Here is a 12403-nt window from a genome sequence, read left to right as displayed (position 1 = left end):
TCCCTGCAATATGTTACGGTTGGTTCTACTATATGGCGCGCTGCAAATACAACCAGCCTTTTCTAATGTAGAGGCCAAGAGTCACTCATCTCTTCACCTGACCTGACCTTCACTTTTGCCTCTTGCATTGAGCATCAGAGTGGACCAAAGAAGTGAAAAGTCAACAGTGAGTGCCAGGTTTTGAAGAAAGAGTGGACGGCAAAATACTTTTTCACTGAAGTTCGATCAAAGGCCATATGTCTGATTTGTCAAGAAAACGTTGCGGTATTCAAGGAATATAATATCAGCTGACACTTTTCCACCAAGCATACTGTAACGTGCATGGATAAGTAGACACGCTGGCCGCTGGCTGGCGGGTCTGACCCTTTAGTCGAGCGGTTAGTGATGTCTCCTGCGGTGCGGGCGATACGGGTTTGCTTCCCGGCTGCGGCAGTTCCTGTGGTTGCGTTGTCCCCCGAATTCGCTACATTGGTGTCAGAAGTGGGATGGGTCGACTGTAAGGCCATCGGAAGCGTATGCACCCTGAGGCGTGAAGGAGCTGATATGCTTAAGCGCGGGGACGCGCTTCCCGAAGGAGGGGGGTAGTGTAACATGCATGGATAAGTAGACACGCTGGCCGCTGGCTGGCGGGTCTGACCCTTTAGTCGAGCGGTTAGCGATGTCTCCTGCGGTGCAGACGATACGGGTTCGCTTCCCGACCGCGGCAGTTCCTGTGGTTGTGTTGTCCCCCGAATTCGCTACAATACTAACTACACTAGCAATTTGTCATCCCAAGGAAGGGCGAGTACAGCTTTGAGGTTAGCAGCCAATTTATAGGCTCAGCAAAATACTTTTACCTGACAGTCTACAATTCAGGAGTCCAACACAAAGGCAAGTTATCTACTGGCATATAAATTAGCAAAAGCGAGTAAGCATTTCTCTGAAGGAGTTTTTGAAGGAATTTGTGGTGGAGACGGCAAGTCTTCTGTGTCCAGAGAACAAAAGCAAATTTGAAAACATAAGCTTATCCCGCAGAACAGTGACTCGCCGTATAGAACTAATTGACAAAGACTTGGCTTGTGGGTTAATCAAGAAAGCAGAGTCCTTTAAGTTTTATTCCTGAGCACTGGATGAAAGCAGGGACATAAGGGCCACTGCAAACCTCTTAATTTTTGTCAGAGGAATTAATGACAATGTTGAAATCACGGAGGAGTTTTTATCCATGGTGTCCATGAAAGCCACAATGAGAGGATCATATTTTTTTTTGTGGATTTTTTTCCCCCCTTTTTTCTCCCAATTTAGTGGCCAATCGATCCCTATTTTAGCTCAAACACCCACCCTTGTACTGCATGCATTTGCCAACTGCATCTTTCCGGCCGACAGTCTCGAAGGAGGCGCCTCGCCACTTCCATGACAAGGTGAATCCAGGCCGAACCACTGCTTTTCCCGATACACCCAGAGACGCATTCATGTGACGAACACAAGCCAACTCCACCCCCCTCCCGAAGACAGCGTTACCAATTATTGCGGCTTCATTGAGTCTGGCCATAGTCAGATCTGACGGGACCAGGGCGCGAACCCCAGTCCCCAGTGGGCAACTGCATCGACACAAAGCCGATGCTTAGACCGCTACACCACTGTGGACCAAGAGGATCAGATTTATACAGCAGGGTGTCTGGTTGCATTGAGAGGCTGAAGGTACCTTGGTGTAAACTGGCAAATGTCACCACAGATGGATCGTCAAATTTAACAGGAAAAACGTTGGGCTGCTGAAAAGAATCCAAGAGAAGGTGAAAGAAGAGGACCCTGAGTTGGGGGTAATTTTCCTACATTGTATTATCCACCAGGAAGCTCTTTGCAAGACTATTGCAGCTTGATCACATAGTGAAGCCAGTCATAAAACTTGTGAACTTCATACGGGCGAGGGGACTTAGTCATCCTCAATTCATTAAATTCCTTGAAGAAACTGATGCTGACCATCATGACTTACTTTACCACTCCAATGTCCGTTGGCTAAGTTTGGGGAAAGTGTGGCAGCGAGTGTGGCAGCTCAGAGGGGAGATCGGCTCGTTTTTGGAGTCAATACGGAAAGCTGACGATTTTCCTGAGCTGAGTGACGCAGACCAGCTTTGCGACTTTGTGTTCACTGTGAACATTTTGGCACACATAAACGAGCTGAATGTGAAGCTACAAGGGAAGGATGTATTTGTGCATGAACTGTATTCAAATGTGAAAGCTTTCAAAGCTAAGTTAACTTTTTTCTCAAGGCAAGTAATGAGCAAATCATTCACTCATTTCCCGACACTAGTGACGCTGGAAGAGGCGCCTCAGCATGCAAAGAAATACAGCAAATCGTTGAACAACCTGCATGGAGAATTCTGTCGTCGATGCTCTGATTTTGAAAAGATTGAGAAGTCACTGCAGCTGGTGTCATGTCCCCTGTTATTCGATTATGAGACAGCACCACAGGAACTGCAGTTGGAGCTGAATGATCTCCAGTGTGACTCTGTCTTGAAGGAGAAGTTCAACTCTGTTAAACTGAATGAGTTTTATGCCTCACTGAACGAGACCAAGTTTCCAAACATCTGACAGATGGCACAGAAAATGCTGGTGTTATTTGGCTCTAACTGTGTGTGAGCAAACATTCAGTGTGATGAGCATCAACAAAGCACATCACAGAGCCCAGCTTACTGATGAACACTTGAGAGCTCTGTCCTGCGAATTGCCACAACAAAATTCACACCAGACTTTGATGCGCTTGCAAAAAAGGGTGACCAGCGACACTGTTCCCATTAAATCAAGCACTTTGGGGTGAGTTTATTTTCATTACTTTTTGGAACAGATTTCACATTCATGTAATTTATGATAGTTTTTTCCCCTCATCGACTAGTGTTAGTGGCTCATCTTTCAATTTCTAAAACCCAGTGTGGCCCTTGAGCCAAAAAGTTTGCCCACCCATGAACTAAACCATAGGCTATTGTAGTGAGTTTGCTGATATCTATAGGTTAAAAAACACTTAAAAGTTAAACACATGCCAGGCTAGTCTTGGTACTCAGCAGGATAAACACAATTGTTGTTAATAACATGAATAATGGGTCTGTTGGATTTGGCTGTGCTGGCACACCAATCAGCATTGACAGACAGACAGAGCCAGCACCAACAATTGTACTGTCAATCTGTTTTTTTTTTGGTTTTTTTTGGCACACCTACATCCAACAGACACATCCATTATTAACTTCATCAGCTGCAGAGCTGTGTTTGTCCTGCTATGCTAACATCAGAATGTCAAGACGAGCCTGGCATGTTTTTAACCTTTTTAGGTGGTTTTAAACTTGTAGATATCAGCAAACTCACTAAAATGGCTTAGGGTGTAGTTACTCTTTTTAATGTGGAATATATGTTCAGAAAACCTGAATTCAGACTTGCTCCCATATGCCGGCTCCTTTAGAACATCTGGGCAACACTATTTCACTTTTGTTTTTTGTCTTTCATGAATAGCTGCCCATCAAACCATCATGTTTGCTGCTGTATCTGCTCATGTAGTAGGTTTTACTCAAGGCATATCTTTCAAAAACCAAGTTTTCACAAGGTATCTACTCAGTGTCTCACAGGCAATGTGTGCCTACTTGAAAACCCTCCTTCCTTGTCACAGCTGTACTTCAGCTCTTTTCATGTGGTCACACTGCGGCTTCAGGCACAGTCTTTGATGGTTGATAACTTCCTCTGTCCCCAGAGAACATGTCTACTACGGGATCAGATGGAGGAAGTGAGAGTGTTGCTTTGGTTTTCATTTACAGGCAGAGCATTCAGCTCACTCACCCATTCACAGGGACTTAAAATAGCTTGAGCTGTATCATAAAATAAAATGCTGGCCAACACAGCACAAGGCTAAAAACCCCAGCACCCGGGCAATAGATGTACTAGATATTTTTTCTTTGACATGACGAGAACTAAATCAGATGCAGGTGGTGGGGAGAGAGTTTATTTTTAACAATTCAACCTTTAATTTATACCCCAAGATTGGTAGTTACTCGTTAGTCCTGACAAGGGTTGGAAAATCATTCCACCAAATATATTACAGCAACACATCATCAGGAGGGTAAAACTAACCTGTCTCAAAATGGCCGAAACCCAGCACATGTTCCTCATTATTTGGGGAATAGTCTAGCCATTGGTGAATTTTGCCTCACAATGATGGGAAGAGCCAACATGGAATGATTAAAAAAGAGAAATTGCTGAAAAAAATCTGTGGCCAAAGGGCATTTGGTTAGTTAAAGAGGAGCCTGGAGGAAGTGGAGCCGGGGCTAGGTGAAGCGATAGCCAGGTTGCCGAGAGCTGAAACATTAGTCAATTCAATTCAGTTTTTTTTAATTCAAATGGCTTTATTGGCATGAAGTAACAATGTACATATTGCCATATTGCCATTAGTCTTTTATTCCAAAAGTAGAATAAATTAATAAGGAGCAGGCTGCCGGTATTATGACAATAACGGAAGTAGAGGGTCGTGCAGGCTGCATCTTCTCCCACCTAGATCCTTTTATTCAAATGTTAAACACAGTTTCAGTTCATCTTATCTTAGCACATACTGCTGAGTTTCAAGACACATGCATGACACATCTGTCCATAAATCTCTGTGTATCTTTACTATCTGTGTATCTATGTGTATAATGTCTATGTGTTTTGTCTGTCTATGTGTGTTTGTTATGTTTCAGACTATAAGCGTGGGTTTGGAGGGCAATATGGGGCACAGGTGGAAGGTCAAGACAAGTGTGCCCTGGGCTATGAGCACAAGGAGAGCCTGGCTAAGCACGAATCCCAAAAAGGCACAAATACTCCCCTAATACTTTTCTTGACAGCCTTCCTACAACCACTCCTGAACTCCCATCTCTGATTCCCCCACCCCGCTTCTGGAAATGCCCTCCCTACCCTGTATCCATCTACCCAACCCTGTACTGTGGTGCAGACACTATCTCTTGCCCTGATGCCCTCCCTCTTCATACTCCCTTGTCTATGTCTGATAGGCCTCCCCACAGCTTTTTCCTTTAAGGGAGAAAGATATCACCACATCTGCAGCATCGACTGATCACATTGTAGTCATACCCAAAAAGCTTGGGGGGGAGAAACCAGACAGTTTCAACCAAATTACCTTTCTACTTATTACTTGCGTACTTATTACCTTTATGCTGCTGCCATTGACATGTGGAATGCCTACAGTTTCAAATTAAAAATTCTGCTTTTGTCACCTAGAATATTTGGATCTCTGACTAATACTTTCCTTGGTCATTGATTAGGGTTGTCTGGTCTGTGCTGGCAAGGTGTGATTATAAAGAAAAATCCCTAACTTCCTGTTTTTTTTGGGGGTTTTTTTTTTAACTTCAATTTTCATGTTTTTGAATTGGCACTTTTTAAGGACTGTTGCAATTTGACCCCACACGTCCCATTCCAAAAGCTGTCATTTTGAGTCAGGCAATGTGAAATCGTAAATACCGTAGTATACTGTCTATAGATTGCATACAATTCAGCTAAATGGTAGTTTTGAAAAATGTGGGCAGCTGAAACTGATAATTGACATAAATTGACAACCTAATGGCATATAAACCTTTTACATTTGTAGATTATGAACCATAAATCCACTTTTGGCCTCAAGAGTTTGATCCCAAGACTAGTCTGAAGTCTGTTTTATTATACCTACACTTAAAATATTGCTATACATGTTTTGAATATACTTTTTTCTCTTAACAGTATATTGCCTGTCCTTCCCCCACTGCTCCTGTACCCAGCTCCACTGGCTCGCTCACCCAGTCACGCTGTGCATGATGGCTGAACAGTCACATTGCCACAAGTGCAATGATTCATTTGTTGCTGCAAAAAAAAAAAAAGGCTGACCAACATTGCGCAGTTTGAACCGAGATGGCTGCCCTTACCCCACTTTACCTCATTGCACCTGCAAGATGTTTGTGGCTTATGTTAAGATTATTTTTTTATCAGGCCCTCTGCTATCAGTCTTATGTTTGGCTCTTGTTTTTTGTTCCTAACCTCATACAGGTTTGCATGGTCTGTGTTTCAGAGCCTCATTTGATCCCAGCAGTGTTCCTGTTTACCAAGTCTGTCAACTTTTCTATAAATTTTTTTACAGACCAGAAAAGGGCTTCAAAACAGGTCCCCACTGTCTGGATGTTGCTTTGGTTTCTAAGTAAATCGATGTCATGGACTTGTGGACTGAGTGGTTCTTTTTAGGTCTGTCCTTTTAAAAGTGGTTGGGCCCTTTGCTCAACACCGAAACACAAAATTATCTGTTTAATCTCTCTCATTACCAGACTACTCCAAAGGATTTGGTGGGAAATATGGTGTCCAGAAGGACAGGATGGATAAGGTAACTGTGTGTGTGTGTGTGTGTGTGTGTGTGTGTGTGTGTGTGTGTGTGTGTAAAAAAGTGTTTGTGAATGCATGTATTTGTGTTTGAAAATGTGCTCATGAGAAGTGTCAGTCTAATGTCTCGATCTCACTGGTGCTTTGCAGAGTGCAGGGACTTTTGAGGATGTGGAGAAGCCAGCCTCTTCCTACCAGAAAACAAAGCCTGTGGAAGCTGGTAGGTGACCGCCAAAGTGTCTTTTGTATGCAGGCTTGTTTGTGCTTATGGCAATGAGATAATTGACCAATTAAACTTTATTCATGTAAAATATTTTGTATATAAAATTGTAATACGATGTGCTTTACATAATTAGTGTCAAATAAGTATTAAGCTTGTGTGTATGTCTGTGTCTGCGTGTGCCTGTATACAAGTGTTTTGATGGAGCTGTTTTCAGTTACCCTGTCTCACGACCTCCAGTTCCATCTTTTCCTCCTTTTTCCTTCTGGTCCTGGTCTCTGTGTCTCTACAGCGGGCAGCAGCACAGGAAGCATCAAGGCACGCTTTGAGAACATTGCCAAGCAGAAGGAGGAGGAGGATCGCAAGAGAGCTGAGGAGGAGCGTGCGCGCCGACAGGCCAAGGAACAACAGGAGCAAGAGGAGGCACGCAAGAAGATTGAGGAGACGCCGAAAGCCGCCTCGCCTGCACCCGCCTCGCCTGCACCTGCCTCGCCTGCACCCGCCTCGCCTGCACCCGGCCCCAGTCCCAGTCCCACTCCCAGCCCCACTCCACCAGTCCAGCCAGCATACCAGGTAAGCCACAGCACCAGTAATCGGTCAGGCTAGTAATGAGAGTTCATGGGTCACACAGGGTTATGGGTATTTTTTGGTTGAAGAGGTGATTTGCTTTTGCTTTTATTTGTCCTAAAGGCAATGCAGACAGAAGGTAGCAAATGGTGACTGAATTTTTAAAAATGTCCTATTAAGTGCAGCCACTTGTGGACATGGGAAAAAAATTGGTTTTCTCTCCTATTCGCCAAAATCAGCCAAAGTACAAACTCAGGGTTCAGGTTTACATTTTCCTTCAACAGTTATTAATTAATTTCTTACACTAAATTCCAAAAACGTCAAAACTATTTAAAAACAGGGAATACATCTAAGTGTCTGTAGCTGTAGATGAGGATCAACAAAACACTTGCCTGGTAGCATTGTTGTATTCCGCACTCATAGACTCCTTCCTAGAACCTCTCCTTTTCTACTTGGAGGGCAATAGAGGAAACGGATCCAGAAGTTCTTCCATTCAGATGTTCTCTAACACAATTTGAGAGGTCCTTTCCTTTTTAGTATGCCTGGCAGGCTTTAATCTGACAGATCATGTATTATGTCTCCTCCTTCTGGCCATGTTAGGAAACTGCTAAGCATGAGGAAGCCCACTACGAGGCTGTAGAGGAAAATGGAGAGGAACTGTACAAAGCAGATCTGGCCACTCAGCATGCCCAGGAAGAGGACCTTTACCAGAACCCTGAGGAGACCGCAGCAGGAGGTGAAACTCCCAGTCTTCTTCTTACACCAGGATTACATTCAGCTGTGCTGTTTGTAGCTGTTAGTTGCTTAAAGGTACAATCTGTAATGGTATGTACCAATGGCTTCTATGATATTTTATGATGCTTGCAAAAACACATTTTGTTGTTTGGTAGAACCAGCGGCTGGAGATCCCGTATCGTGGCGCCACCCACTTCAACAAATCTCTCAATGCATCTCTCCTCACATTTCATAAATGGCCATTTCCAGAGACAGAGTCCAAGATGGGATGGGGGGGGGGGTGGAAATCAAGTCATTACTTGTGAAGTAAAAGTGCTGCAAATGCAGCATCACTTGTGAATCCTATTTTGGTTTCAACATATTTTCATTTTTTATTTATGTATATTTTCATTTTTTGGCCTTGTGATGGACTTGCGGCCTGTCCAGGGTGTCTCCCCGTCCTGCCACCCAGTGACTGCTGGGATAGGCTCCAGCATCCCTGTGACCCTGAGCAGGATAAGCGGTTTGGATAATGGATGGATGGACATTTTCATTTTAGGAAACTGAATCTAATTTTGATACTATAGTGAGAGTGGTTGCAAGCTCGTATGCTCTCCAGGTGATGACAGTTCTTCTATCTGCCATTGTGAAAAGTAGCTTCCCCACACTCTCACACAATCCATGTCCTATGCGCACTCCACTCAAAACACTCATATACACAGACATCTGACCACAAAAAAAAAAAAACAGTAAGCAAAATGCATTAACCAAGTGGGGCTCATTTGCTAAGAGGCCACTGTCTGACATCATTACAGAGTCTACCTTTAAGTTATCCAAGGTCGACACTCATCAAGCATATCAACTACATAAACTGTCTAAACATGATGCCTCCACTTGTGTCGTAGCTGGTTCTGGTCTCCGTCCCCACATTCAAAAGTGTAAAGTCACAGGAAATGCATGTACAAAAACTTGGAAGAGTGCACTAAGTAGAGTGCAGATCTCTGTCAGACATATCTCCCCTTCACCAGTGATGGGACTTAGTGACAAACCACCCTTTTTTCACCTACTGGGAGGAGGGAAAATATGCAGGCACTGCCTGTGTATCTTCCCTTCTCCAGTGCTTGGACTTAGGCGAAAAACCAGCTGAGAAGTTATCACTCAATTGCAGTGTAAAACAGGTTTTTCAAAGGTTTTGAATCAGTGCAACCACAAGAGGTCCTTAATCATACACTCAGAACTATGCACAAAAATTGGTAGTTTGAGGGTGTCCGGGTGGCATGGCAGTCTATTCTGTTGCCTACCAACACGTGGTTCGCCATTTCGAATTCCTGTGTTACCTTGGGCTTGGTCGAGCGTCCCTACAGACACAATTAGCTGTGCCTGCGGGTGGGAAGCTGGATATGGGTATGCGTCCTGGTTGCTGCACTAGTGCCTCCTCTGGTTGGTCGGGGTGCCTGTTCGAGGGGGAAGGGGAACTGGGGGGGAATAGCGTGATCTTCCCATGCACTACATCCCCCTGGTGAAACTCCTCACTGTCACATGGAAAGAAGCAGCTGGCGACTCCACATGTATCGGAGGAGGCAGTGTGGTACTCTGCAGCCCTCCCCGGCTTGGCAGAGAGGGTGGAGCAGCAACTGGGATGGCTCAGAAGAGTGGGGTAATTTGGCTAAGTAGAATTTAGCAGAAGAAGTGAGGGGGGGAATGATTAGTTCGACAGGCCCAGTAGTATATGAGATTAACAGTGGACAGACACACGTTTGGACAGACCGAAAAACCAGGGTTTTTCCTGCCATTTTAAGACTTTTGTGCACCGCCCAAATCGATTGAATTGGAAACATGGAGAAAAAAATTTAATATGCAGTGCTCAAGCTATAAAAAAAAAAAGCTACCTAATAAAAACATTTTGCCTGTCAGTCTGTGGATGTGCAGTCTCTTAGGCGGATCCTCGCACAAATGCGACCAAGTATGAACTTGCACTCAGCAAAAAAAAAAAAAAAAAAAGGTTTGCTGTTTTGGTCACTGTCTAGTGGCTGTGCCTTCACTAATGTTCCGGAAAACCACAGTCAGGTACGTCTGGCTTGAGATGAGAGCGAGAGAGAGCAGCGGTGGTCAAGTGAGCTAGAGAGTGAAGAGAAGGAGCAGTAGTAGCGAGAATGAACATTTTTCAAAGGTTTTCATCACGGCCACCACATGGCAAGAAGGTCCTGGGTTCGAGCCCCGAGGTAGTCCAACCTTGGGGGTCATCCCGGGTCATCCTCTGTGTGGAGTATGCACATTCTCCCCGTGTCTGCGTGGGTTTCCTCTGGGTGCTCCAGTTTCCTCCCACAGTCCAAAGACATGCAGGTCAGGTGAATCGGCCATACTAAATTGTCCCAAGGTGTGTGTGTGTGTGTGCGTGTGTGTGTGTGTGTGTGTGTGTGTGTGTGTGTTTGTGTATGTATGTGTGTGTGTGTGTGTGTGTGTGGGGGGGGGGGTTGACCTGGCAGCCTGTCAGCCTGTCCAGGGTGTCTCCCTGCCTGCCACCCAATGACTGCTGGGATAGGCTCCAGCATCCCCGCAACCCTGAGAGCAGGATAAGCGGTTTGGTTAATGGATGGATGAATCACCGCAACCACGAGAGGTTCTTCATCATACATACAGTCATAACTTTGCACAAAAAACATTAGGCTGATAGGTCCACTAGTATGTGAGATTAGCTGCGGAGACACACAAACGCATAATCCTCTCCAAGCTACTGCCTGATGGAGATAACAAGAATGGAGACATAAAGTGACAGATCAGGTCACAGTGAAGTACTTACCTACACGGTAAAGTGGTATCTTCAGTAGCACTGGCTAATATGAACGCATTCTCTTGTCACTGCGAGAGACTGATGACTAAACAATGGGGCTGGTGTAGACCAGTGGTGTTTTTCCTTGTTTTTTTTTATTAAAACCTATAATGTAGCATAGAAAGCAAGGAACTCAATTGCTGGTGTTAATTGTTTCAAATCACTTTTGAAAGACAACTGGAAACTGCTTGGAGTGAGTGACCTTTGCTCTCACTTGCAGATGGACAGCAATTTGAGTACAGCGAGGATCTTGGGGTGACAGCGGTGGCCCTGTACGACTACCAAGCAGGTGAGACTGGAAGCCATCTTTGGAATTGACAGTGGCCCTTGGCTGGTGGCTTTGTGACGTGTGCACAGAGCCCTGTGCAGAGGCTCAGCTATTCTGCTTAATGTGTTGTGTTCTATAAAGGCTGCCTTGTATTTGATTCCTGTTTTTTTAGATGAGTGACATCGAGGAAGAGCAGAAAAACATGTGAAGTGATCCTCTTTGTCACCAATTTGTCTTGTCTCATTTCAGCCGGCGATGACGAGATCTCCTTTGACCCCGATGACATCATCACCAACATTGAGATGATTGACGAGGGCTGGTGGCGTGGTGTGTGCAGGGGTGCCTATGGCCTTTTCCCTGCCAATTATGTGGAGGTTCGGCAGTGATCCTGCCCTGCGCAGAGACTCCTTGTCTCCCCGTCCTGAAGCAAAAGAGGAAAGAGACATGATATCCCCTACCCCTCCTTTCACACACACACTCTCTCTCTCTCTCTCTCTCTCTCTCTCTCTCTCTCTCTCTCTCTCTCTCTCTCTCTCTCTCTCTCTCTCTCATCACTTCATCTTGGTGCTTCAACACTGCTAGACATCCTCAGGTCTCTCTGCTGTCCTTGCGTTGCTGCTTTTCTGCTCCTTTTTTACACGTAGCTCCCTCCATCCCCTCCTGTACTGTTTCTTTTCGGTGTGTTTGGTTTCTCTGTGTGATGAAAAGAGAGAGAGGAGGGGGGTTACTTTCAGACTGATCCCCGACCGAAAACTACTTCTTAACACAGAACCTGGACTTTAAAAGGCGTAAAGCTTTGCTCTGCACCAGTCGAGGTGTCCCTTGAGATACTATGTAAGATGTTTAACTTATGGTGTTGATCAGGTATTGGACACCTTGTAGCTTACTCAAACACTACACAAAGAAATTTTATGCTCGCCAAAGAAAAAACTGGAAGAACAGAAATGAGCCTGAGATGTCATCAAAAATGAGTTGTACACAAGTCTCGGGACGATCAAGGTTTAGCAGCTCAGTCTTTGTCTAGTAAATAGGTACACTTGGAAAGTGGAAGAATCCACCTTGGTATTACTAAGTAGCGCTGGGAAGTCGTTGTTGTATTCTGCCCAGTAATGTTCTCGGGAAGCCCATAAATCTGATACCGGGCCAAAAGCCAGTAGCTTGCTGTGCTACTCGGTCGGCCTGCTTAAAATTTGCTCTGTTGCACAGACGATAACTCTTTGACTTCTTCCAAATTAAGCTGCCCTTGTCAATTTTGATGGTCTGCTAAGCCTTGGTTAGAACGTAGAATAGTTTCCATTAAAGTATTTTCTTCTTTTTAGATGCATCGATTGTAAGGTAGATTTAAAGATCATTCGGTGGCTAAAAAGACTCTCTCCCTGTAGCTGATGTGCGTTACCGCCACTGCATCATGGGGCCAATAATGTCAGCGATTCTTCTCACTGTTCTCCTTGGGGCC

The 12403-nt window shown here is 44.8% G+C and overlaps 1 protein-coding gene across 3 annotated transcripts in view; it reads left to right on the top strand.

Annotated features, from left to right (window-relative positions):
- The window catches only part of LOC130111244 (src substrate protein p85-like), a 38739-nt gene extending 27251 nt beyond the window's left edge, over window positions 1-11488 (top strand). For 2 of the 3 annotated variants that reach the window (XM_056278355.1, XM_056278354.1), the window contains exons 10-16: window positions 4692-4802; window positions 6297-6352; window positions 6499-6568; window positions 6861-7141; window positions 7736-7871; window positions 10900-10968; window positions 11197-11488. In XM_056278355.1, the coding sequence (XP_056134330.1) occupies window positions 4692-4802; window positions 6297-6352; window positions 6499-6568; window positions 6861-7141; window positions 7736-7871; window positions 10900-10968; window positions 11197-11333 (860 nt within the window). In that variant the 3' untranslated portion in view covers window positions 11334-11488. The remainder of the gene's footprint in view (window positions 1-4691; window positions 4803-6296; window positions 6353-6498; window positions 6569-6860; window positions 7142-7735; window positions 7872-10899; window positions 10969-11196) is intronic. The other variant, XM_056278356.1, reaches the window with a different exon arrangement.
- Window positions 11489-12403: the final 915 nt, after the last annotated feature.

This window comes from Lampris incognitus, chromosome 4 (genome assembly GCF_029633865.1).
Source record: "Lampris incognitus isolate fLamInc1 chromosome 4, fLamInc1.hap2, whole genome shotgun sequence".
NCBI classification, from domain to species: domain Eukaryota; kingdom Metazoa; phylum Chordata; class Actinopteri; order Lampriformes; family Lampridae; genus Lampris; species Lampris incognitus.
This window is presented reverse-complemented; position numbering and strand designations above follow the sequence as displayed.